Source organism: Rhea pennata, chromosome 9 (genome assembly GCF_028389875.1).
Source record: "Rhea pennata isolate bPtePen1 chromosome 9, bPtePen1.pri, whole genome shotgun sequence".
In the NCBI taxonomy this organism is placed as follows: Eukaryota; Metazoa; Chordata; class Aves; order Rheiformes; family Rheidae; genus Rhea; species Rhea pennata.
In genome coordinates, this window is record NC_084671.1 from 26,968,392 (window position 1) to 26,995,914 (window position 27,523).

Consider the following 27,523-nt stretch of genomic DNA (forward strand, 5'->3'; position numbering starts at 1 on the left):
AATCCTAAATGTCCATACGTGGCAGACTCGAACTGTTGACTGTTACCCTTGACTGCCACCCTTGACTGCCACCAAAAGGAACAAGTTCCTAATCTCTCTGCAGAAATATCAACTTAGTTTTCAATAGCAGCCAAAAAGCAAATTGAATGTTAGTAATGATTTTAAATAGAGATCAAAACAGAAAACACTGATAATTTGACTATAAAAGACTATAAAACACAAGACTACCACTGCTGGCTTAGGAGGAGTAGGAGGCACAAATTGCTTGAAGTTGGGAGGCTATGCTGGGACAGTAACACCATATGCTTGCACTATTAATAACTGTTCCCTACATATCAGCCTGCTACATATCAGCTGCTTTAAAAACAGGATAGTGGACTGCATTCTGACACAATCATTCTTACACTCCTATGCCGTTAGGATTGTTGTGGGTTAGATTTTGTATTAGAGAGGTGCTAGAAGTGTCAGATACACATACAGACAGAAGCAAGAGTGTTCCCAGGAGTTTCTCAAGAAGCCTTTGCAGTGCAGTTCAGCGAGAGAAGAGAAAGAACACTAGGGCCGAATCAAGTTACAAGAGGACTTTAAACCGTGAGATCACTGTCTCCTGCTATTAATTTTTTCCATGTTCAGGCAAATAGTAATTTGTGTATATTTTGGTAAATGAAAGTAGTCAAAAAAAAATACTAGTTCTATCATCAACTTGTCTTCCTATAAGAAAAAAACAAAGGTCATGCATGTCGGCTGATTTGTTAAGTCAGCGTGGTAATCTGGGTGTGTAAGAGGTAGATTCTTGTTCCCAGAAAACTACACAGAGCAGTATTCTCACTAAACCTCAGTGAAACAGTGGAATATATGCAGAGTTGAACCAGTATTTCTACATTAGCAGTTTGGCTCACAGTCAGCTTGAATATTTAGTGTTAATCCCCAGATCATCTCCACTTGCTTTGTGCTGTTCCAGATCTTAAAGTGGCTTTGGTGTAGTAGAAGTGACTCCATTCCACTCTGAACTGAAGTGAAAGTGCTGTTCTGACAAAGCTCCTTCTCTTTTGGAAGCCCACGTGCTGAACCTACTCACAACTCACACCAGAGATAAGCTGCAGAATCGCAAAAGTAAGCGGATCACAGACAAGATACAAAGCCAAAATTGGAGTCATACATATTAAAGCCAAAAGTGACTGCTATGATCACGTCAGACATGCTGTGTGACATGAGATTGCTTCAGTAAGCTTTTACCTGAATTGCGTAATATTTTCCAACTATCAAATATTGGTGTTACAATTGTCCCTGGAGGAGAATCCACCATAGCTCTTGACACAATGTTCCTTAGTCAATTAACACCCTTTTGTTTAAAAATTAGAACTGAATATCCTGTCTTTGCTACACTGAAATAATCAGTCTCTACTAGTTTCTCAAAAAAGACTTTCAGAAGACTTCTCCTTAAAGATAAAATGTTTATCTGGGCAGTAACTACAAAGTATCTATTGAAAAAGGCAGCTGTAGTCTTCCAGCTCCAAAACAAGAAAAAGCAGCAAGGGGATTAGCAAGCTAACCATCATCATCAGGCAGAGTATATTTCACTAAATACAGAAGGTCAGAGCCTTGGTCAAAGGGGGAAAAAAAAAAAAAAACAAAGCTGCACACACCTAAGAGCTAGAACAAGAGCAGAAGTAAAGTGGTATTTCATCTGAACCAATAGAGAACCTGAAATTTTCCTGGTATTTACAGAAAACAACAAGAACTTCCAGCCGTACTAGCAACAGTTGATTTTGGATCTGCGGACTAATATCTGCAAAAAGGGCCAAAAGAACTTAAATTTCTTTGTTTGGCAACACCATAGAAAAGGAAACAGCTTCAGTGAGGAGATGGTCTGCCGTGAACACTATCAATATGCTTCCACATCTAACATGCATGTTGGGAATCTGTTTTGTGACACTTTTGAAAGATAAGGTAAACAGATTCATTATGAACATTAGCCACAATACAAAGTCTACAAGCATAATTCATGTAAATACTAGTACTGTGAAAAAATTAACTAAAAACAAGTACTTTGTAAATATAAGGTAGGTTGACATAGATCATGTTTAGCATCTAGTTAAAATTCCAGGGCCCAGTTCCAGGAAAAAAAAAAAAAAAAAAGGGAAAAAAAAAAAAGTCAGTCTCTCCTGACAAAACTTGGAGTTACCTGCATCAGCTCCTCAACTTCTGGTTATATCTACCACAATTTAACCACAATTTAATAACAGGATGAACTTGATTACCAAAGATTTAATAGGATATGCAAAATGCATGACCATACTTGATGTTGATTCAAATAGAACAATTATTAGGCCAGGCATGCTTGCACAGCTGGAGAAAAGCGATTGCAGCTATACCCACTAGCCTCTTCCAAATCAGTAAAGTGCAGGGAGAACAGAGTTATCCACTGAAGGAGAAAACCAGGTTGAATAATAAATGCTAGGGAATGCGTTCTATGAATTCCACCCATGAAAATTCCCTTTAAAGATATCACCCAAAGGAAATGAATGAATTGTGGACGACTGGCTTGTAGAGCACAATATCCAAAAACAATAACCATAGTGACTTAGTGGGAGTTTTTTTTTTCTTTCTTTTTCTTTTTTTTTTTTTTTTTCTGAACTCTGAGATACCAGCAACCTTAATATATATTGAGAAATATTCATTCCTCAAGTCCTTGTGAATCTGAAACAGAACCAGACTCCTGTTTACTTGCTGGATGTTTCGTAAAAGCCACAGATAGTAAAAGAAAGTAACCACAGCTGCAAAGAACTGTTGGACCTGATAAATATTGCTATAAAATTGTTTGTTTGTACTGTGTTGTACTGCACTGCTCCAGATCAAGCTTCATAACATAGATACCCTTTCTGAGAGGCTACTCAAAAGCATAGCTCCAAATAAGAAAGCACAGGTTGGGTTCTCATAACGAATGTGTACTTGAAAGAAAAAGTCACCACAGCTCCTCCTATGCTTTATAAAACTAGAATGTCCCCCCTCCACCAGGGCATCGGATGCAGCACTGTAAGGAATGAACCTCTCAAAGCAAAGCTAACAATCTGCAGGGAGATCCTGATATCAGAACACTATGCAACTGGAATAGCTTCTGGAAAATATGGCCACTCGGGGATAACATGTTAGAGTACCTCTGAACACAGGAGGCAAAAAGAATGGTACATTGAAAAAGTCTACAGTTCATTCATGAGTAGAAGATGGGGCAAAAACAACAGAAACAACAGACTGGGGGTGCCAGTATACTGTGTTTTTACCAGGATTCTGAAGTCATATCATGGTTTCTGAACTCCCTTGGAAATTCACAGGTTTCAAAAAACAAACTAAAAAGGCATTTCTGTGAGACAAAATACAGGAAGAATAACAATAGTAATAAAAGCCCAGAGACAGTAAACAATATTACTTGCATTGCTGGAGAGGTCCCTGCAGCTGTATCTTGTTAGGATAGTAGCAAAGTTGAACAAGTAGCCAGTGATCATTTAACAGAAAGGAGCGCAAGTTTTGCAGGGTAGTTTGAACCATCTTCAGTTCCTTCCCATTGCCTTTTGGCAAAACTCAAAGTCTTAGTCTTTCTTAGAGACTATAGGGAGGTTTGCTGTTGCTCTTTTCTTCTGCAGTTACTAAAATTTAGTGTTTATGAGCATTTTATTTGTTTTGGTAATTTGCTGATAATGTCAGCTCAAAAAACACAAGGACCTCTGACTGTTAGAGCTCTTACAAGCACTCCAGCCTTGGCCTCTCTCTTTTCATAATACTCCAGAGAGTAATGATAGAGAGGGAAACATGTCACGTAAAACAAGCAAGTAATTAGAAGGAAGTTTACCATTGAGACTGGTCTCCTATTTGGCTGAAAAGTTTTTTTTTCAAGTGAAAGCTTTCAGAAGCAGTATACGTGGTGATGAGTACTTTTTTCTTCTCTACTGGCTTATAAGTTGATGACTTTCCCTTACAGATGCAGCGCTGTAAGAATTATCTGCTTTGGGATACACCACTTCTACAACAGAATGATCTCTTGACAAAGAGAGCTGCTTTATCACCACCTGTTTTATATAACACATTTGCAAACAATCATCCACTGAGATCTAACTAAGTACTCTATTCCAGAGCCATAGTAAAGAACCACAAGCTTAAAACTGATACCCAAGCGCTTAGGACAGTAGTGCAGATATTTGTGTTTGATAGAGTTCATAGTCCATATCCTAGCCTAATCTAAATGAAGTTACCAGTTCTTTCCCAAAGCAGCCATGGGTAGAATTTTGCTAGGATCTGAGAAAGGAAACAACATCCTATTCTAATCTTATTCAGATTTATTCCCCATTGAAAAGATACCAGGACATAAATCAGAACATTAGCACGTGAACTCAGATTGTAAATGACTGAGCAATGCATTGATCCATGACCACAATCATCTGAGGTGAACGGGGTTGAAAAGTACAGGAAGATATACAGTGCAGTCAGCTAAACAACACTACTGAAAGGCACGGAGAGATCTGTAATTGCAAAGTTAATTTATAGGTAGTCCGTAACCTCCCCAGGCAAGAGAAGGCACTTGTTTGCTGTCCAAGACTGAGGAATTTGGTCTGCTGAGACAGCACTAGGTTTGAAATGCTGAATTGATTTTCAGATACAACAAGGAAATCATGTAAAAACTTTCTGCCTATTTTAAGTACTATTCATAGTAATAGACCAAAATAATAAGTTTTCTAGGTAAGGTTGGATATTTAATCTGTCCTCTTTTGAGCCCTTCCCCCTGTCCATATCCCTGGAAATACAGCTTGTTCTTTTTCCCCCCACAAATTTGAAAATAAGTCTTTGCCTGTTGCACAGGTCTCTTATTAAAAATAGTCTCCAAAGGCATATGGGTTTAAGGAGGTGAAAGACAGCACAAAACTAAAAACAAAACCACAGTGGTTAGAAATATAAGAGTAATCATACGTTAAACCCCTCTTTCTGCCACTCTCCCAGCAGAAGAAAGGTGATAGTTAGCAAAAGCTACTTCCATTGATATATGAAATAGCTTGTTGAATGTTTCAGGGATTTGTTCAATATTGAGCTTCTTATTCAACACGTTCCACTGGCTGGAGAGGAGGATGAGTTGCACCTCAAGACTTTCAGTATCAGGGAGCAGCAAGAGCAGCTGCTTCGCAGGAGAAGGCAAGCCAGGAACTGGAGGGTGATAGTAAGGCAGGCAGGGGCAATTTTCTCACTGACAAAGGGAAAACAATCCCACAGTACCTGAACAAGAAGAGCAGAGCAGATCCAGGGACAATAACAAGGGTCAGCCAACAGCTCAGTGATTACCAGACCACCATACTGATGAGGCAGGTCCAAGGTCAGATCACAGTCAAGTCAGCAGGCCAGTAAGGTACCAGACCAAACACAGCATAGTTCAGGAAAGAGTGAAGGCTTCAGCTTAGAGGCAGCTCCTAAGGCAGAATGGACCCAGCTGAAGCTTCTCACAGCTGAGCTATTTTCACAGCAGTTTGATCCAAGGTCACACAGCTGCACCACATCAGAGCTGGCCTCCAGCACAGACAACCAAACCCCTGAGGGCAGGGGGAAAAGATTGCAGAGCCTGTTGGTACACTCAAGACCCTAATATTTAGAGTCTTACAACACTATTTGTACTAGTGATTACAAACAGCTGAGGACCTAACCCAATCTGTTTGGCTAGTGGGACTAATTCCCAAGAAGAGAATGGTAATGCTGATAGACTGGAAGAAACACTCAACAGAAGCAGCCAAAATTATACCTCCTTCTTGAACTGCACTATTAGAAACCTGAACCCTCAGCTCAAGCGTTGGACTAAAACAAAAACTGAATTCAGCAGATTAGCCAGCAATAGTGGTAAAACAAAGCATTATGGGCTTTCTCTGGTCACAAGAGCATGATCAAGTCAGTCTTGCCACACTCACAATTTCATATTAGATCTTTACCATAATTTCCAAGTGTAAGATCTACTTGGAGTACTACAGAGAGTTTACATATCTGCCCTTCTACAACTGGAGTTGTTAACACTTCTTATGGAACCCAAAACTACTTATTTAGCTCTGTGAGGGAATGTGAGAATACTGCAGTCTACACTCTAAGTAATATTGGGGATGGGGCACTGTCTGTTGCAGTTTGGTTCCATGTCCTGGAACATATGGATGGTCACTGCTGAATCTAGCTCACAGATGATGTCTGGAAGGAGTATATCCCAAAATTTAGACAAGACTAGTAAGCTCTCTGGACGACAGGTGTCAAGTTAGTTCCTGGAATAACAGCTAGGGCACTGTGATGTTGTGGGAAGAGGGGGTTGAGATGAGTGTCCAGGACACTCTAGATTTGTATTAGGGATCATGGTGCCATAGATGTGATTGGGAAGAGCATGCTTTGAATGTGTACTAAGGATTGGATAATGACTAAAATGCTTGTACGTAAGTTGGAGGTTTGAACTGCACATGTGCATATGTGCTGGAGGATAGGGCAGAGGCACGTCTTGGAAGGTGGGCTAAAGACTAGCAACAGTAGCTATGTGTTGGTATTAAAGGTCTGGGGCCACGGCCCTCTTGTGTGCACATATGCATGTGCTTTAGGAGTTTGGCAGAGGATGGGTTACAGAGAGATGTATATAATTATGTGTATTTGGTAGACAGTTGCTCATATACTATTTCAGTTTGTTTCAGAATGTGTTCAGGTGCTGGGAGCCTAGATACAGGTATGTGAGACCTGGTCCACATTTATAGGAAAAAACAGGAAAAGGAACTGGGCACTTCACAGGTAATATACATGTCTGCTGAGAGCTGGTGAAGATAAGGATGCCATCTCATGAACTGAATTCAGGTTAGGGAACTGAACATGTGCAAGATGTGGTCCAGCTATCACACACTGAATGTTTGCTGACAAGCCAAAAAGGAGACTGGGCTGTTCTGGGTATATATACAATACTCTTGATATGGGAGATGAACTGAGTGAGCAGATGGGAGGTGTATGTGGGGTGAATTGTTATGTGTAAGATCAGGATTAGGACAGAGAATGAAACTAGAAATTGATGGTGAAGACAGGGCCTAGATGTACTACATGCGTGTCTGGAATCAGGATGAAGAATTGGGGGAGATTCATGAAGAGAGCAAAGGACAGAAAAATACAGATATTTTGTGGAACTCCTTGATTAGCTTAGCATGGGGCAGCTATAGATGAACACAGAGCAGGACAAGTGAGAAAAAAGAGAGGTTCCATCAGACAGTTCCTCTAAGAGCCAACAGAGAAGTGGGGAGAGGGCTGCCCCATGGAAAAGCAAGAGGCAGAGTCCTGGCAGCAGTGGGGAACTGAGTGGTAACATTAAAAATAGTACTGCTGAGAATCTTGGCAGCACTGGTAGTGGTGCAATACAGGACCTAGAGATGGGTGGAATGGCTAATTCCTTCAGTAGTGCTGAAATTGTGGAAATATCAGAAACTCTCTCTGTATGTCCCCAGTGGTCTGAAACCTGGGAGAGCAAAAATCCCTCCTGTGCCTATGCCTTGGTCATACCTGTCCCACGCCTGTGGATCCATTGTCGTGGTCTGGAGTTGCAGCCACATGCAGCAAGAGGACACTCGTGGCAAATCCCCCTCTACGCAGTCCTGTGGGTGCAGCTTCTGTCCCATGGGCATGCAGGCTGCATCTGAGACAGGTGCGTTCTCCTGCAGCTCTTGTGCCAGATCTTCTGGGGACCTCCCGCGCCCTGCAGCTGTCTCACTTGGAAGGTGGACACGCATGGCCTGCTCCATGCTGGGCAGCAGGGTAGCATGGGGGCCCCTCAGTGCCCCAGTCTCCAATGCCACCAGAGTCCATGGGGCTCTTAGTCCTGGCAGCCCTTCTCAAGATGGCTTAGGGAGAGGCAAGGCCCCCGCCTCCGCGCTGAGCAGGGGTGCTCGCCGTGACGGCAGGGCAAAGCAGTGCCCGTGGAGACCGCGAGCCCCAGGGACCGGGGCGGGGGGTGCAGCCCGCCGCAAGGGCCCAGCCGGTAACCCACCCCGCCCGCCCTGCGCGGAGCAGAGGCGCGTCGCTGCCCGCGAGGCGCCGCGGCCGTTGGGGCGGCCGTTACAGGGCGCGCGCGGCGGCGGCATCGGCCGTTATGAGGCGCGCGCGGCGGCATCGGCCGTTACAGGGCGCGCGCGGCGGCCCGGGCGAGGGCGTCAGGGCGGCCCCGGGTCCCCGCGGCACGGCACGGCGCGGCCGGGCGCCGCTAGAGGGCGCTGGGCTCCCCCGCCTTCCTCCCCCCCACCCCCCGCGGGACGGGCCCCCGCTGCGGGGAGGGAAGCGGCCTGGGCGCGCATGCGCAGTGCCGGGCGCTAGACGGCAGCGGCGATGGCTCCGCAGTGACGGTTGGATCTAACGGTTGCTATTGACATTGCGGCGCGGATCGGGCGGCGGACCCTGCCCCGCGAGCGGCGCCGGCCCAGCGGCCGCGCCGGCAGGAGCCAGCGGCCCCGCGGAGGAGGCGGCGGCGGCGCCGCGGTGATGCGGCCGCGCTGAGGCCCAGGTGCATCCGCCTCCCTCCTCCCCCGCTGCCGGATCGGGCAGCGCGGCCCGGTCCGCCGCCGCCCTGCGCTGGCTTCGCGGTTCCTCCCTGCGGCCGCCGCCATGCCGGGCCGCCGCTGAGGCGCGGCCCGCAGCGGCCGAGGAAGCGTCCGCTCGGCGAGGAGCAGGGCCCGGGGGAGGGCGGCCCGGCATGGCCCGCAGCCTGGAGTAGCGCCGCCGCCTCCCTGCGCTGTGTGGCTGCGGGCGGGCCGAGGCCGCGGCTCGGGAGCGAGGCCCCGCTGGAGGCGGAGGAGGAGCCAGCGCGGCCCCTGTGACAGGGCCGCCGCGGCCTCCGCGCTGCCGCCGCCGCGCGGCTCCAGGTGGCCCCGGACCAAGGTGCCGCCCGGCGTGCCCCCGCCCCGGGGCCACCTGCCCCCTCGGCCGGCACGGACTCGGCGCCGCGCTTTCTTCTCACCGCGGAGCCGGCGGCGTGCGAGCGGCTGCGATGAACCCGGTGAATGCCACTGCTCTCTACGTTTCCGCGAGCCGCCTGGTGCTCAACTACGACCCGGGGGACCCCCAGTCCTTTACCGAGATTAACAAGCTCCTGCCCTACTTCAGGCAGTCCCTCTCCTGCTGTGTGTGCGGTGAGGATCTTTCTTTTGTTCCCTCTGCACGACGGGGCCCCGCGGGCTCGCTGCGCGGCCCGTAGCCCGGGCGGCCGCCGCGGAGCCGCCTCGGCGCGGCCGCCGCGGGCTGGGCTCGCCTCGCCTCGCCGCCCACCCGGGGCAAATCCCCTTCTCTCCCCCCCCCTCCCCCCCGGGCTCAGAGGCTTCGCGGGAAAGTTTCCCGGCTGCCTTTAATAATAACAATAATAATAATGCGTAGCATTGTGCACCCCCCGGTTGGAAATAGCGTACGGGCGGAGCGGCGCCCACGTGGGCGGGCGCGCTTCTCCCGCGGGGGGGAGGGGGTGGCGGGGGGGGGGCCCAAGTTGGGAAGGGATGTGGGAAAATATTCTTGGGCTGAAAAACCTCCCCCTGCCGAGGAGGAGAGAGGGAAGAAAAAAAAAAGGGGGGGGGGAGAGAGGAGACCCTCTCCCTTCTCCCCCCCCATCACCCCGCCTGTAATAGTTGTCAAAAAGACAAATGGGCGTTTGGGTCTGCGTGCTCAACAGCCTGGCGAATTACAAACAAAATCCGCGTTGTTTCTGTTGAGAGAGTATGCGCTGCCCCAAACAGAGCGCTTCGTTGTGGCCGCTTTATTTCGTAAAGGGGACAGTAGTTATTAGCGGTGATTGGAAAAGCTTGGTAGTAGCGGAGTTCCTTGCTTTAAAGAAAAGGTGACTAAGAGCAAATACAATAAAACAATATGTAGACTGTAGGGGAGGGGGCAAATAACTTTTTACTTTTTTTTCTCATGAATGTAAGAACCAAAAACATTCAAATTGAAATCCAAGAACATTAAGCACACAGAAACATTTGTGGGGTTTTTGTGTGCGTGTGTGTGTGTGTGCGTGTATGTAGCAGATAAATGTCCTGTGACAATAATTACCATTAAAGCACACAGGTGAAAATCTATGGGGATTTACCCATCCTTACCTCCTCCTCCCAAAAGAGAATTCTGCGTTTTGTTGGAAAAGACAGATACCTAGAATTTTAATACTACATTTTAGAGAATATTTGGGAAGGGATTGCTTTCTGCTATGTTTGTGAACTGTAGACACATGCCTTTTTTTCTGGCAGGAAGCTCTCTGCAATAGGCTGTCAGCCTTTCTTGAACTTTCCTTTGAAGCACTGTGGATTACTGTTGGGAGAGGGAATCTAAACTGTTAGACCTCTCAGCTGATTCATTTTGTTAGTTCTCTTTCATTTTGATAAATTAAGTCCTTGCCCTGCACGTGTTTGACTTTTCTTGACATAGTAGGCATATGTCCATTATGATTTCACATGCTGATCCTTAGTGATGTGTGTGGTCTCATTAAAATTTGATTGAATTACTAGCTTTATAAAGTTAAATAAATAATTTATTTAACAGGATCAGGACTTCAACTGTTGAAGCTGCTAAGCTAGGCATGGATGCTTCCTATCCTGTAGCTGTTGGCTCCTCCCATTTAAAGTCCTAGAAAATAGAGATCAGGTCATAGTGGGAAAAGAGGGAGCCTGTTCCCAGGATCACTGTATCATCATTTCCTGAAATAATTTATCTACTTCTTTTTTTCCTCTCTCAACCCTGATGTCAATATTAATGCAATTCTACTCTTGCTTACTACTTTAGGCCCTGCTACCTCTATTCCCTGACTTCATTTATTTCTCATGAATCTTTTTTTTGCTCAATCATCAAGCTACTTTTGCCTAAAAACATACCAATATTTTTCTGGTTTTTACTTTTATTTTTTTTTTTTTTTTTTTTTTTTTAGATACTACCTTAAGGACTGTGTGTTTCCAGTTTGTGCTGACTTCTCCACTTTAAGACTAGTCTTCTGAAATGTGTTCTTCATTCTCCTTGCCTTGACTTCTTCCCTTCTTGGCCTTTTGCAATCTTATTTTTGTGCTTTCTGCTATTGAAATCATTTTTCTTTAATTTGTCCTTGCCCAAATTCCTGAGCTGTTTTTCCCTTCTTCTCCAGCTTTTTCCTGCTTGCCTTTTCTGTCTCTTACAGTTCGGTAAAGCAGTCTAGGTGGTCCAGTTTGTTTTCTTCCATTGACTTGTGCCTTCCTGAATTTTCTCACTGACTTAAAATCTGCTTCGTGATGGTTGCACTTTCTCTCTTCATCCTTTATTTTCTTGGAATTTTAAGGTTATTGCCTTGGCTTTCTTCTTTCTACCACAGCTATTTTTGAGATAACCGTAGTCACTGATTCAAATATTTTGTCTACTGGTGATGCCCCGGTGTTATCTTTCACTGTCTGGGCTTTTGCTTGTGGTACAGTAGCATAGAGAGGCCTCAGTAAATACCAGGTTCTCTGTGGTGCTAGGTGCTATGTGCCCATATAGTAAAATAACATTTTTGTTGTGTAGAGTTAGTCAGGTGTCTTCTTTGAACCTGCGAAGAGTTAGGTGTGGGACAGTGGTCCTGACCAATGCAAAACTGTTTGTTCTGGCATCAACCAGCAGTTATAAATCTTCAGCTCAGACTGACAAAGGCAAATCAACGTTCTTTTCCTTCTTTGCTCTCTGTATTCCTTTTCTCTCTCCTTTGCCATGGGTGAGTATTTGTGCCTCTCTCTTGCTCTCTGACCTTGCTTGTTCTTTTAAAATACTTTTTCTCTTGTGCAAGCTGGTGCTAAAAGCACCTTCAGCATATTGAAGAACATTAAAAGCCTAACTTCTGCATTCCTTCATTCAACTTTCCAAAACTTCTTACCTTTCGACAGTATTTTAAAATGTAAAGTTTAAGTACCAAATTAAAGATTACTCATGAGATGTCACAATCACAAGAGTTGTTGTCATGACCACTCAGAGCCTCACAGTCCATTTAAAAAAAAAAATCTTTAAAAGCTTTTTACATGTTTGCTTCTTTCTATCCTATTCTTCCATCTGTTTGTAGAGCATTTAGGGCATGAGATCCAAATAACTAGGTTCAAGTTCATACATATGGAAGTTTGAGTGCCTGGTACTTTCCTTGTACAGATCGTGGTGGAATGAGGTCTTGACTGTAAACTTCTGAAAATCAGGCTTTGTTGGAGAACTGCTGCATAATTTTCAGTAATGCATAAAACCTGCCCTTTGTAGAGTTATTTTTTTTTTAAGCCTTAAGTGTTGGACTTCCAGCACTTCCCCTGGGAAATTATTCCCCAAATTAGTACTCCTCATATCATCTGCTTTTTCTCAGTATTTAATCTCTCTGAATGCATTCTGTTATGCTTTGTTATTCTGTAGGTATTAATTCTGCAGTTGAGATTTTCCATTTAATTTTACAGAGTTGTTTTTAGAAGAAATTAATGGCAGCTGTGTAAGTCAGGTAATGTTATTGTGCTTTGACTGCTTTTCGGTGCACTAGAAATAAGCCAACTCTTCTGATCTAACAGTTTTTAAGCCTGCTTACATAGTAGGGGTGGCAGAAGTTTTTGGCTGTACATAATTGTGAAATTCTAATTAAAGCTCTGGTTTTAGATACGAATTGGCATACATGAAATTACATCAGTAGAAAAGCCACAGCATGCCACTGTAAATTAGTCAACTGAATCTGTTCTAGGTGAATTTAAGGTCTCCTCTTACCTAATGGGTTATAAAGGTTAAATTGCATTGATAATACAGCAGTGTACATTTCTAGGACTTAGGTGTGATCGTGTGCTAGTGTCCTGGATGGTGTTGTAGGCAATGCATAGGCCTTTTACAGGCATGTGTAAGAAAATGCTTCCTAGAGATTTTAAAACTGTGCTGCAACTTTGGAGTGGTTATTTTTGACAGTAGGTGTGTAGCTTATTTTTTTTGAGGGTACGAGAGCTGAGTTTTAGTCTCTAGCCTAGAGTGATTATTATTAAATAAATATGAAATATTTCATATTATGAATATGAAATAAATTCATATTACATAGGAATATTACATTTTGTTTTAAAATAGCTTCATCGGGATTTATACAACAAACCTTGTTACAGAAGTGCTCTCTGTTGGTATAAACAGTCTTTTCAAATATGATGTTTTCTGTTTTGAATGCAGTGTAGGTTACTGCACGGAGTCATTCAAAAGTTCATTTCACTTTTCAGAATGAGCAGTCATCTTTGATAGTTTTTCTTTTTTAAAAAAATGATGCTGATGTATCATTTAAAATTTTTACAAAAATTAAGTTAAAATGCTTGTGAGAGACAAACTGCTACTCAGATCAACTTAGTTTTTATCCATGGGAAAATTTTATCCTGAAACCTGTGAAAGGTGTTTTAGAAAATGCTAACGGTGATTGAAAGAAAGACTGTTTTGGAATGTGAAAGTGCTTGAAAGGTTGCATGACTTTTGAGTAACACTTCACATTTGGCCCAGAACCCAGCTGGAGCCTGCACTATGGAAATGCAGGGTGAGAACACAGTTCTTGCTCAAACATCCTGTAATCTAAGTAATGGGATGTGAGACAGCATGTGGCTTCAGACAGATTAAGGAGGTGGGAAGGGACAAAGAAACAATGTGACGGTCCCGACCTGTGTATTACCCAGCTGCTGTCAGGTGGTTTGAGGTAGCAGTGGAGAATTTCAGCTGGAGGTTTGAAGAATGAACAGTGAGATTGTGGAAGCAACTCCGAAGCATGAGGAATAGCATGGATTGGGAAAAAAAAAGTAATTAAAAAGTAATCTTTGAGCATCAGTATAGAGATGTTATTTCTGTCTTGCTCTTGGGTAAATGTATTCGTTTGTTTTTAGAAATTGTTGTCCTGTAGGTAGAAGTTGAATTTTAGGGAATTCGTTCATACATTCAGGAGGTGTGATCTCCTCTAGACCGTTTGCCTGAGGGTCTTAGTAGCACTGATGTCGATCACAGGCAGAGCTTATTACTTTAGCCTAATGCTTTGCCGTTAGGAAAATGCGAATTGAACTTTTTTAAACCAATACAGCTTGATTAAATTTTCATTAATGAACAATTATGCAAATATCTAAGGGAAAAAGTACCAAACGCAAGTGGAATGTGAGTGTAGTAGGGTTCTAGAGTAACCAAACTCTTCTTTCACTGATGGCAACCTGAGACACTTAGCCGTTGCATGATGTCCTTCAGAGATGAGCAGATAGTGGTGTTACAGAAGTCAGCTTTCTGGAAAGTTCCATTTCTAGACCTACAGAAGAAGGGGGAAACAAACTCCCACTGCTGGTAAAACTTGATTATTTGCATGCTACTTGACTTTCTGCTTGCGAGGTGAACTGTTACTGAGTTAATGCTGGATACTGGAGTTTTAAAGTGGAAAAAATGTATTTAAGCTGTTTGGTGGAAGGCTTATTCATGATCTGTGCTGCCAGATCAGAGTTGCCTCTTGTGTTTGAAAAGAATACCTGGACTAGTGCATTTTTTCAACAGTTATTTTCACTGACTTTTTTCCCCCCTTCATTTTCACTGATGAAAAGTACTCTCCAGCTATTAAATGTGGTTAGTTTTTTAAAATGTGTTGTTCTCCTCATAAAAAAAAACCATATGAATGGCTGCCAAACTACTTCTGAGTTTTGGAAGAATGTGCAAAATGACCAGAATCTGTGAAACAACTACTCTGGGATGTGGAATATGGGACTAAGTACCTATAAAATATCAATATTTTCTGTTGCAAGCATTCATTTTCTTCTTCTTCTTTTGGCGACAGCCAAAATGGGTAGTTGTCTGTAAAATTTCCACTCACGCATCTTTGAAAACCCCAGTTTTTAGCCAAAAATGTGTTGGTTGGTTTCTGTTCCTCTTAAAATCTCCTTATGTAATTTCATTGTTTCCCTTTCCTGCTTTAAATCTTTTGTGTGATTCTGGGGAAAGCTGCATTTCCCGAGGTTGTCTACGTTGTGTTGTGTAAGTTCTGACTACATGAAGTTGTACTGATTGAATTTAAATTGGTTTTTAAACTGTAAATTTCCTCTGGCTTAGAACAAAATTGTAAAGAAGGACAGGAGGAGACGTAACTGTGGCTTCCATCTTAAGAGCGGGTTGGTGGTTGGAATTGAAAAGCAGGTTGCAAAGTGAAGATTACTCTACAGTCCTCTCTGATTTGAGATGAGCATGTGTCTTTCTTACTGAGGCAATGGGAGATGATGGACTGGTTTTGATGGTTGCTTGAGGATGTTGATTAAACTGATTACGTTTCTGTGTTTAAAGAAAAGCTAATATGTTGCCAACAGGCATCAGGCATCTTTATTGGGACAACTTAATTGCCCATGTCTATGGACGTGGAGACTCCAAACACAGCCTTCTTCGGCTTTGTTTTCTTACTGTGTTATGGCTTACAGATACGTTTGACTAAATGTGGAATAAGCAGTTGTTTAATACTATGGTGGAATTCTGTGTGAGGCCAAAAAAGATCCTTTGCCTCTCTCAGATAACTTGAGAAATAATGCCCCACACAACTTTTCTTGAGTGCTGTTCTTCTTAGAGAGCATAGATTTTCCTGCCCTTAGGAAGGAATTCACTTTGAAGCCTTTCAGTGCTGTAATTCATCATTCGCTGTCTCCTGAGCCGTGTGCTCACAGCACAGTGCTTGCTTCTTCTCCAGGGGGCTCGAGAAGCAGAGTGCACTCTAAGAAGATTGTGTGGTTAATTTTGATGGCCTGAGAATGTGTGTGTGGAAATAAGTTTTCATTACTTCTTGTTTGCTCTGAGAACATGATTAATGTAATTAACTTGATCTAAAGCTTCAAAGCAGGTTTTAATTCTTCAGAGTCTTTATATTATATAGCAACATGTTAAATTCATCTGTGCAGCAGTAGTAGAAATGTTAACTTTAGTACTTAAAGCCTCTTAAAATATTGCAACCTGGATTATTGGAAGACATAATTACACAAAAATTTTGTACTAGATGGTGAAAAAGATGAATTTATCAAAAAATTTTTAAGCCTTGCTCATTAAAAATTTTGAGCATTGCCACCTTGCTTGCTAGGAGCGTGTTTAGAAGTTATCTAGTCCATAATTTTGTAAACAGGAAGACTTTCAAACAGAAATCTTAACTTTGCAGGACTCAATAAATTAAGTTCTGTTTATTGTGCAAGAGGTCGAATCAGAGAACAAAGCAATCCTTTTGGCATTTAAAATGTAATTTGTTGCCTTTTTTAACGTTAGCTGTAGACATTTACTATATTTCTCTAAATATGGAGAAAAATAGTTTAATTGTATTCTTATTGTAGTTGATTTGAGTTCCCATGGTGTTATAGCGCAATCTCTATTTTTCCAAAAAGTTACATAATCATTGGTTCTTTACTCAGGAATGTCCTTATATGAGGATAATAAATTCTGTAGTTAACTTTTCATGGTCTATTGACAGAAGATGCTCTGAAGTATATAGTAGCCAGCAAAATTTTTTCTCTGACAAAATTCTGAAATAAGTTTTTATATGGAGTTTTTATGGGGTGGTTTTTTTTGGTCTTCGTATGTCCCATGTTTCCAGTTCACCTGGCTGGGGATCTACCTGTGCCTTTGAACATCTTTTGAAAAATTCCGATAGCAATATTACTGCAGTTATGACACTCTAAGTGCTAGATGGTGTTTCAGAGGATGAAATACTATCTCTTAGTTCACAGATTCACTCTTAGTTACTGTTTCAGACCTGGAAGAGGGTTGTACGCCCCAAATCTTGGGCTACTTTCTCTATTCTGCTGCTTGGCTGAATAAGAGTGGGTTTTCTTCTAGCATTGTCATTGTGAATCTTCTTGTTCACAGTCTGTGTTTTGTGGACACAAAGCTTTCAAAGCTTTGTGCTGGCAGTATTGCGCACATGCCTTGCATCTTCATGCCCCCAACCACAAGCGTGGCAGCTACAAATGCAGTGTGTTTTCTAATCTCTGGCAAGGCTGTATTGGATCTCTGAGCGATCTCCCAAGTCTCTGCCAGGCGCTCCAGTAGGATTCTGTCTGAGAAGAGAAGTTACCGAACATTTTTCTGACTGAGACAGCTTGTCAGGGCAGTGGCAGGATGAAGCTCCATCTGGTGAATCTGCCTCTCGACTTTAGTGCTGTGTTTATGAACTGGACTAGCTAAGCTGTGGTTCACGTTCACCATCTGGAGTCTACAGTTTCAGCAGGTTTTATGTTAGGGCTTGAGATTAGTGGAAGGAGTCCTTTGCTGTTGCTGTGTCTTTGGGAGTTGGTCCTTGCGCTCATCTCTTTCTTGATATTTCTCTGTTTTGAATGTATTTAATTATCTCTTAGTAACTGTCCAGCTCTTGTACCCTTTAGTAGGTCTTACAAACTTGTTTTTTCTCTCTGCAAAGGGTTAACATTTTCACTACTCTAGGTGTGCCTGTCCATTTATCACCAATTTTTGCGAAGAGTGCTCTTAAATACTTAGTCTGAAGAAAAACTCAGAAAATGTCTTTGTGGGAAGAGGTGCTTTCTGTGTTTTCATGAAGTCTAATGCTCTGTGTCTATTTGTAAGTTTGGTAGTAGACCTGTTTAGCTAAAGCGCTTAAATTCTGTGGTGGAAACTTGGAATAGAAGGAGCCTCATTCCCCAAAACAGTTTGTTGGGTACTGCTTTTAGTATCGTATTTTTTGTTTGCATGTTTTATTTTGCAGCATTGTTGAGCTACCCGTTCTTCAGGCTGATCTAGATCATAATTTCATAGATGAAAATATTGGTGATTGGTTCCTTTATACTTAGCATGGGAAAGAGCGTTTCTGAATTGGTGCCAGGTTTTGCTTCTATTCCTTGTTCAGATTGCAGAAAAAAAACAAAGCATTGTCTTTTTGTTTTAGAAAACAATAAAAATAATTGATCATTATTCTTATAAATGAAATAGTGCACAGCTACTTGGACCATCTGTGTGCCTATAAAACCATCTATATAGCTTTATTCAAAGTTCTTGACTGTTGTCTTTTGCACAGGTCATGTTCTTATTTGAGGAGCTCCATAATATTCTCCTTTAAATGTAAGGAGATATTTCAACTTCTCTAATTTTGTTCAACTTTCTAGAATTTGGCTAAAATGCTAGTATTTGTTTTTAATAGTTAATGTAAGTGGAATGTGTCCTGTATATTTTTTCCACTGACATTTGAACATTAGGGCTGCGTCCAGCTGTTCCAGGGCAGTGGAGGGCAATGGGAAGGAAAAAGAACGGAGCCAGAGAGGAGCTGGACAGGAGGCTGCTCTAGCAGTACTGCTGCCAGCTGGGAAACGAAAGCCTAAGGGTACCTGTCCGTGAGGTGTGATGAATCCACTGAACAGCCTATTGCCTCTAAAAGGAGGAATTCCTGCTTCTTCTTCCCTATCTGCATGATTGTACTTCTCTTGTGCTGGTCCTGGCACATGTCAGATCCCTCTGTGATCTGCCTGAACTTGCTAACCTTGGGAAAACAAATCAGCAAGAATTGGCTTCTCTACTTTAGTAGCTTGTTAACTCTGAAACTTGAATGTAGCAATTTGTTAGCATTAACTGCCTGTTTCTGGTTATTTTAATAGAACCAACCAAATCATGTTTAACCGAGAAGTAAAAGTGTTGAAAGTGTAGCAGTCCAGCTTCTAAATCTCCAGCTTCTGGTTATTACTTTGAGGCACTTGCCATGTATTGATTTTAAGTACAACATTAAATTAAATGTGTGGCCCATCAAATTGCTTATATGTGGGTTTACCCCCCCCTTTTTTTTTTAATCTTGGTAGATGCTCTGAGTTGCAGAATTTCTATCCAGTTCATCCATAGTTCACAGAGGCTTTTTGTAACATTTGGTTTAAAAATGCCATCATGGTCATTGTAATGTTCAGTATTTCCAGCCTTACTAGTGTGGGCACACTTTCTTTTTAACATTCATGGATGTTAATCCCACTTCTCATTGAGGAGCAGATATGCTGCTTCAATCAGGTGGAGCACCAGTGAAAGCAGTAGGAGTCTATGAGCTTCCCATTTGTTTGCTGCTCACTATAAAATGAGAGTTATTTCTAGTGATGTCAATGCAATTGAGTAAAGATTTTGCTTTGGCAGACAAAGATTTGAGATTAACCCCAGTGAAGCATTTATTTATTGTTTATTTGTAACCAATTTTGACTTCATAATTTTTTCTAGTTTTCTTCACCAAATTAGGATTTCTTTCAATAGTTACATCATTCTTAAAACTTTGAGCTGTTAAAAACAGCAATAAATAATGTTTCAATAGGCTTTTCCAGGGAGTTTAAAGTAGTCATGCACTGAGGACTTAATCTTCCCCCTCATTCTCCCCTTTTCAGGGCATTATCTTTCCGCCCTTGCTCAAGATAGATGAGGATGAAAGGAGATGACCTGTTTTGATTCAAGGCTTTCTTCTTAAACCTCATAAATTCAGAGCGTGTTTTCTGGATATAAACCTAATATTGTTTTGATTCCCAGTTCTTCTCTTCCTTTGGCCTGTGAGATACAATTTGCAGATGCTTCCCTTCTTCCTGCAGCTGTGAAGTAATGCTCATTAAGGAACACAATAGGAAATATTCCTCCTGGTTTAAATGACCTTTCCCCCAGCAGCAACATTTCCAGGACAGCCATGATGTCTTGTAAATTAAATATTGAATGTATTTTTTTTCTGTACATGCATCTTAGTAAAGTAAGTGCTCATATTAAAGTAGATATTTGGAAAACTTTTTTGAAAGAGAGTTAAGAGCTGATATTGTTATGGAAAATTTGGAGCCTCTTACTAAAACATGATTTTGCTTTTGGCATAGTAATGTACACCTTGTGAAAGAGGGTGAGCAAAGATGAGGCAAAGTTTAGTAATACCAAGCTACTTAGGGAAGTAAAAATGAAGGGCTACATCAACCAATTGTAGCAGGATCATATGATAAAGATAATATGGCTATAAAATGGCTAATTAAATTCAGTTTAGATAAATATTAAGTGATACACATGGAGAAAAATATATTTAACTTCTGAAAGCCCATCATTTTTATCTACACTGATAACACTCACCCAAAAGTGAGATCTTGGCCTTGTAATAGAAAACTCTGTGAAAACCTCATCTCAGTGCTGAGTATCAGTCCAAAAAAAGCAAAAAGCCATGGTCTACCCTTATATTAGATGCTGTTGGAGTTGTGATCCTCAAAAAAGATTATAGCAGAGCTGTTCAACAATGTTCAAAGCAAGCAATAAGTTGCATTTTCAATGCAGTGGATCGCTGACCAGGGAACTTCCTGTCAAAGGCTGCGACTGATTAAATTTTAAATAGTTCAAGAGGTTAGGCAAGTGTATGGAGAAAAGTCTGTTGAGGATTGCAAAGTACTTGGAAACCACATCTACCTGGAGAAGTATCTCAGCTAATAATGGTTAAAGGTTGGGCGAATATTAAGGGGAAGTGTCATATTTGCTTGCCTTGTTCTTATTCTGTGCCCTAGGCATCTGCTTTTGGCTACCACGTGAGATGGGCTACTGGGCTAAGTGGATCTTTGCTCTGACTCAGTATGGCCATTCTTACAGGTCTGAGGATTGGCTGGGTAACATCTCTGACTCCTTCCCAGCTTTGTCATCTTGGTAGGGTTTATAATCTTCATCTAGGTAGATTTGGTGACTTACACCATCAACGAAACGTTGTGCCTTGGGGAGCCTGCGCAGTCCAACAGCTTGGAACATCCCAAAGTACCACTGTTAGTACCATTAGTACCTCCAGAGCCTGGTGGTACCTTAGGTGTCATCTTCCTGGGATGGTATTTCTGACTAACATTATTCTCCGAGTGTTAAAATTAATTAAACCTATTTTTCAGTGGATTTCTTTATCATGATTGACTTTTTTTTTTAACTTAATGATACTAAAGTTGAAGAAAGTAATAGGCACCACAGAATCTCCACAAGAAAGAAGCTTTGACCGAAGAACGAATATTCAATGAGATGTGAGCTCAAGCTGAAAATATTCCCCCAGCTAAGGCATTTGCAGTCTCTCTCCCCTGTAGGTTGCCTGGCATTTACTGAGGGTAGAACTCACTGTGATCTTTCCTGCAGTGAGAGCATGTAAAGTGTTTTGATTGGTCTATTCATATATCTTTCCCCACAAAACTTTTGGATTTTTTTCCCAGATTTTTTATCCTCTGCTACGTTTAGTACCATAATTTTGTTCAGCGCTTTCAACAAAGCGTATCTTGGGAGGAACACGCAGTCAGCAATGAGTCTCGTTTAACTGGTTAAAAGTTCAATTGCAATTTTGCCTGTTTGATCCCATTGTGGAAGTATCTTAGTGCATCAGAATCTGTAAAGCATTGATCGCCGTAACTGTTAAGTGGCAAAATAGTATAATCTTTATTTAACAGAGAGAGGCTTAAGATATAGTGAATGGACCAAGGAGCACATTGTGGCTTATTGACTGCGTTTTAGAATGAGACCTGGGTGGCACCAGTTTCCGATGGCCTTTGGGCAAGGAAGGAGCTAGCGTACTCTGATCGGTAACTTGATTTTGGACAATTCATGGGCATGTTTTGCAGCTCAGCTGCTCCGCAGTGTAGATGCAGACAGGGAACAACTTAATTGGTAGAAGAGTCTTCCAAGAAATTTAATTCACGTTTGTTATACACTGAGTTAGTATTCTTCCCAGCAGACCGTTAATTATGTCTTGGACTGTCTCTGTGAGAATTATCTTCAACCTCTGTCGTGCCTTAATGGCACTACAACGAATTCAGTTTTGTCAAAGTGTGGTTTCATCATCGGTTTATGTTGTCCCATGCATTCTCAGGCTTACATTTCCTTTTTGCTTTCCTTGCTGCTTTTCTTGTGTTCTCTCTGGTGACTGTGTAGCTGTGGGATGAATCAAGGTGGGTATAATAGAAGAATAGGGCAATCCTCGTTTCTCCTTCCTCCCGTGGATTTAGAAAGAGCAGAAACGTTGTTCTGTAGCGTTCAGTTCTTCCTAAGGGGAATAACATTAGGAAAGTAGCAACCTCCTGCTTCCTGAGAGAGGGGCATTGCATTTCTCTTGACTTTTTCAAGAATCTTAAGTATAGGAATTTCTTACAATGAGGATACTGGAAAAAAAATAAATGTTTTATATAAAACCTGGATATTGCCATTACAGTTTGCCTCGATTCTGGGCTGGAGACTTGCCTCACTAAAAGAAGCATTCTCTGTGTGTATTTTCCTTCTTAGGCCTGTCTGAACAACAAAACTTCTGAAAGACTTCACCTTAGGTTGACTTTGTGCTTTCTGAGCTCTAAAAGTGTACTTTATTAAGTCGTATTTTTTGTTTGCAGCTGATGCTGGATTTGCAGGAGACCTGGCTGGCAAATACTCAGTTCTGGGGTTAGGCTATAAACAGTTAAAAGTGGGAAGCAAAACCTGAGGGTTTCCTAGGAGACTGGCTTACTTACTGTCTTCTTCTAATACCTGGAGTAGCAGACCACAGGGAGAGGCTGTCTTACTGTTTTTTAGCAAAGCTGAAGTCAGTGTAGATTGCCCATTCCTGAAGGACAGACACTTTTGTAATTTCTATGCCTGGCTGTTTTGGGCCTCGTGGACACGTTTGATGTGTAGGCACGTGACTGAGCCTTGCATCCAAAGTGTTTTGTTTCGCTGGGTGTAAATCCTGGAGGGCCTTCGTTCCTGGAAGTGCTGTGCCTGTGTGGTTTAGGGCGGCCTAATGACTTCTGAAGCCTCAGAGCGTTAAACAAACAAGTGGTATTAGACGTGTTCACTTAAGGATCCGGCTTTTGAGACATGTTTCAGGCTCTCTTTTGTTTCTCCCCATGGGAGTTAGGGACTCCTCTCACAAACTCAAATGCTGCCTTGGAATCCTGAGAGACATCTCTGCCTGCGTTGCTGTTTAAGTGGTGTCATTCAAAAAGGAACTTAACTTAAAAAATATATATTTCTATTGCAGGTTGAGTTCAGGTCCCATCTATTGACTTGAAGTCTTCACTGCATAAATGGAAGAGCATTTTACTATTGGTGTTTCTTGGTAGGGATTTTAGAGGCTGCGGTCGGTTCTTTTTCTCATTATATTACGCGAAGAAAAGTTAAATTCCTAGTGCCATGAAGCTAAAACCTCCTGTACTGTCAGCTGTGTTGATTCCATTAGCAGCTGCTTTTTATGAGCTTTTTTTCTTTAGTAGGATTTTAGAGAAAATTCTTTCTTCTAATTTCCTACCCATGACATGTGAATTGTTGTTGACACCTTGAAAATATTTAAGGTCCACAGCTAGAGCAGTGCTACTGTTTTAAGTATTATTTCACTGATACATGTCTATGAGTTGGAAAACAGGGAGCTGCCACTCCTCAAGACATGCTATAGTGTCCCTGTTACATGTTCTGTTTTGGCACAACAGTAAGCTATTAGCAAATAATACTGTTTTCCCCATTTTTATTTACATTTATTTTTATTATGTATTTTATTCATGTTTATAAGTGTTTATTCTCATTTAACTGTTTAGGTTGCTCTCAGAGTTAAAAACTTTGTGCTTTTTTCATAGCATTGACTGTCACAAAGCTATGCACTATTTTTAGTTCCAGCTGAATGAAGTGTAAAACAAAGTCTCAACTGTGTGTTCTTCCCTTTTCAGCTTGATATTTCATCTTTTTTTTTCATTCCTTTTAGGGATTCCCTCTATTCTGTTTCCATTTGTTTCCCAAGTTTCATTAGAATTCTTGCAGTAGCCCTTTATGAGTTTTTGTTGTTGTTGTTGTGCTTTTAGTAAATTCATAGAAAACTCCTGTGTTTTGTCACTCTCAATTGAAGTAACTGGAGTGAGTCAGTATTTTAGCTAAAAGTGTTTCTAAAGGCTACAGCAGGCCATCAAATTTTGGCGTGATGTTTTTTCTTTGATACTTTTTTTTTTTTATTCAATCTTATTATAAAACCAGTTGTGGAAGCTGTAAGAAGTTCCTACACTATTATTTGGATGGTTTGTTTGGTGGTTCTTTGGCTTAATTATTGAACTTTTTCAGGCAATTTTTATGATGCATATTATAAGAAATTCATCATGTGTTATCCTGGAAACTTGGCTTGAGTCCATTGTAATTTTTTTCTTTTTTTTTTTCTCTCCCCCCCCCCTTAGGAAATTTGCTACAAGACCCTATTGCTCCTACCAACTCCACATGTCAGCATTATGTCTGCAAAACTTGTAAAGGCAAGAAGATGATGATGAAACCATCATGTAGCTGGTGCAAAGACTACGAACAATTTGAGGAGAATAAGCAGCTAAGCATTCTAGTGAACTGCTATAAGAAACTCTGCGAATACATAACACAAACTCCACTGGCACGAGATATTATCCAAGCAGTTGATTGTTCTGCAGATCTTTTGGCTTTGCTCAAAGATGGATCACCACTCCATGAAGAGACGGAAAAATCTTCCGATACAGCCTTGGCTTTGTGTTTGACACATTCCCCAGTACCTTCCACCTCAGAACTCACAAACGATCCTCCAGCGAGTTTTTCATCAGTACCTGAAAGCACACACAATATTGATATAAGAAGTTCTGTTATCAACGGGTTGCCCAATTGTAATGGGCTTTCAGTAGATAAACTTGGAGTGAATATTCCTTCTCCTGAACATACAAATACAATTGACGTATGTAGTACTGGAGAGTATATAAAAACTGAAGACATCTCTAGCAGTCTGCAGCCTGTGTGTGATACAGTTTCTACCAGTGACTTGTGTACGACAGGCATTGACATCTGCAGTTTCAGTGAAGATATAAAGCCAGGTGGATCGCTCCTCCTTAGTGTTGAGGAGGTTCTGCGGAGCTTAGAAACAGTTTCAAATACTGAAGTCTGTGGTTCTAATTTGCAGCCCAGCTTGGAGACAAACATGACTAATGGCCCTTTTCTGCAGCTTTCTCCCCCACCTCTTAGCCATAACATTTTCATGTCCACAGATGCTTCTCCTCACGGGATCTCGTGTACCGCGGCAACACCTAAGGTAGTTAAGTTAAACAGAAAGCGTTCTCGATCAGAAAGCGACAGCGAGAAGGTTCAACCTCTGCCCATTTCCAGCATCATCTGTGGCCCAACACTGGGAGCATCAGCTCCTGTAACAGTGAAGCAGGAAAATAAAATGTCTTTGCAGCCTATTGCAACTGTACCTAATGGAGGCACTACTCCCAAAATCAGTAAAACTGTGCTCCTGTCTAACAAAAGCATGAAAAAGAACTTAGAACATGCCCCTAAGAAATCTCATCCAAAAGCCAAACCAGGAGTGCTGAAAACAAAAGACAAAGCAAAGGAGAAAGTTCCTAGCAGTAATGTTATGCCAGGAAGCCCAACAAAAACTGTGTATAAAAAGCCACAAGAAAAGAAGGGGTGTAAATGTGGTCGTGCCACCCAAAATCCAAGTGTTCTTACATGCCGTGGCCAACGCTGCCCTTGCTATTCTAACCGCAAAGCCTGCCTTGACTGCATATGCCGTGGCTGCCAAAACTCATATATGGCTAACGGGGAGAAGAAGCTGGAGGCGTTTGCAGTGCCAGAAAAGGCCTTGGAGCAGACTAGGCTTACTTTGGGCATTAATGTGACAAGCATTGCTGTGCGCAATGCCAGCACAAGCACCAGTGTAATCAATGTGACAGGGTCACCAGTAACTACGTTTTTAGCTGCCAGTACACACGATGATAAAAGTTTGGATGAAGCTATAGACATGAGATATGACTGTTGAATCTTTCTTTCTTTTCCCTGCCATTAGTAGGGGAACTGCTACAGTTTTAAGGCAGCTATGGTTCTGTTTAACTTGCTGGAGCTCCTGCATTTAGATCACTTGTATCAAGTGTTTTTCATTGCTATGTTATGTGTATTAGTGTCTGGGAAATAGTTGCAGATAATGGAGGAGTTACCCTAAAACTGTTTTTAGTTCTTACAGCACCTCATAGTTTGAGATCAATTGCTGATGTAAATGATTTTATCACAAGATCTTTGGCAAGGAATATATTAACCTCATTGTACTCATTCATGCTTTGTGCTCAGTCAAAGCTTCTGCTTAAAAGTAGAGAAGTGATATCTAGCTAGTCCATCTAAATTGTTCTAGATTAAGATGTAGAAAAATAATTATCAGTTAGTTACAGTCACTGTTGCTAGAAAATCACCTAGTATTCCTGTAGAAAATACAGCATTAAGCTGAGGAGTGCAGTGTCAGAGCAGTAGAAAATCTTGTTGTGGGAATTGGTTACCTACTCTATTGAACAGTTTAAAAATTTCAGTAAAATATTGAGAAAGCTAATAGCCCAAAAAGCAGCCCGGTTTGCAGGCAAGGGTCCGGAAATTTGGTCAGCTAGATACGAGTGGTAAACTGCTGACGGTCAGTACGCCATGGCTGTTACCGGCTTGTAGGGCTTTGACAGCCGTGCAGGTCACGTTCCTGATCTGTTTTGCTCTCGGTGCCACCGTATTACTGACTGTTTCGGTGGGGGAGGAAAAACTGCTTGTACACAAGGCTCAAATGTTGTTAACACCCGTCTCTCCCTTTTTGGGGCGGTTCCTGCTGATTTTTTACTGCCTTTGTGCCTGGAGAAGAGAGCTTTTCTGCAAGTTACGGAGGAGACTCTGGGGCTGGCTGGTTGGTTGGTTCTGTGCTGCTAATCAGCGCCTGCAATTCGTAGAGGCTTCCACGGCGATGGCCACCACTGGATTTTTCCTTCTTTTTCACTTTTATTAAGTTTGTACTGCAATACACCTGGGGCCTGTCCCCACGAGCGTGTTTCTCTGCTAACAGGCATTTTTTAAGTTTTATCTTTCAGAAAATTGATGGCCATCTACTAAGGTCAAATGTTTTGGATGCTTGTTGGAGAATATAGGTTATATCATTCACTCCACCCAGAAGCCTGCTAATCTTTCTGTAATGTGCTGTGCCGAAAGTTGTTTTAGAAGGTAGATGCTTTTCAGCCTGGGCAGAAGGGCACAAGTTGTGAGAGAGCTTCTCTGCAGAAGCGTTAGAAATGAAAGTGCCTGTGTAGGAATTGAGCTTTATGCAAAAATGGTTTATTTCTGGTTAATCCCTACATAAGGCTCCGAGCAGAAGAATTTTGTTTTGCTGTTTGACTTCGTTGTCATCCTAGCAAAGTCGGACTACTTTGTGAAAGCCAAAATTCCTCCTCTTTGATACAGCACAGATTAAACGTGGGCCGACTAGAATACAAAACGTTACCTTCCGATTTAAAAGGCAGTTCCTGGTTCAACAGCATGTTAAATAGTGTTTGAATTTTTCACGGTGTTTCACTGCTTCCATCCTCCCTTTCGTGCGTTGAACGTAACCTCCAAGACTTTCCGACTTTAGCGTTAGATATATTTTGATTTGGCACAAAGCATGTACAATGATGGTTACTCACCTAAGAAATAAGCAAAAAACCTTTGGACACAAATGACACCTCCTTTTGTTTCGTAGTGTACCATGGTGTCATTTTCTGTGAATGTGGTCAGATCTTTTTGTTGGTTTTGGTTTGTTTCTGCCCCCGTCTTTTTTGTGGGGTGGGTTGGGTGG

General features: G+C 42.0%; 2 protein-coding genes across 3 annotated transcripts in view; one reads left to right on the forward strand and one right to left on the reverse strand.

Moving 5' to 3' along the window:
• Positions 1–8,928: 8,928 nt before the first annotated feature.
• Positions 8,929–27,515, forward strand: MSL2 (MSL complex subunit 2). Of its 2 annotated transcripts, none has more exons than XM_062583173.1 (2): positions 8,929–9,158; positions 24,111–27,515. In XM_062583173.1, the coding sequence occupies exons 1-2, from the start codon at positions 9,017–9,019 to the stop codon at positions 25,706–25,708; spliced, it is 1,740 nt and encodes a 579-aa protein (XP_062439157.1). In that variant the 5' UTR covers positions 8,929–9,016; the 3' UTR covers positions 25,709–27,515. The 2 variants fall into 2 exon arrangements, with proteins under 2 accessions (XP_062439157.1, XP_062439158.1); XM_062583174.1 differs by having other exon boundaries at positions 8,929–9,025.
• PPP2R3A (protein phosphatase 2 regulatory subunit B''alpha) overlaps positions 23,458–27,523 on the reverse strand; it is a 62,886-nt gene continuing 58,820 nt past the window's right edge. The window contains exon 15 of the mRNA XM_062583171.1: positions 23,458–24,500. Within this exon, the coding sequence (XP_062439155.1) occupies positions 24,494–24,500 (7 nt within the window). The 3' untranslated portion in view covers positions 23,458–24,493. The remainder of the gene's footprint in view (positions 24,501–27,523) is intronic.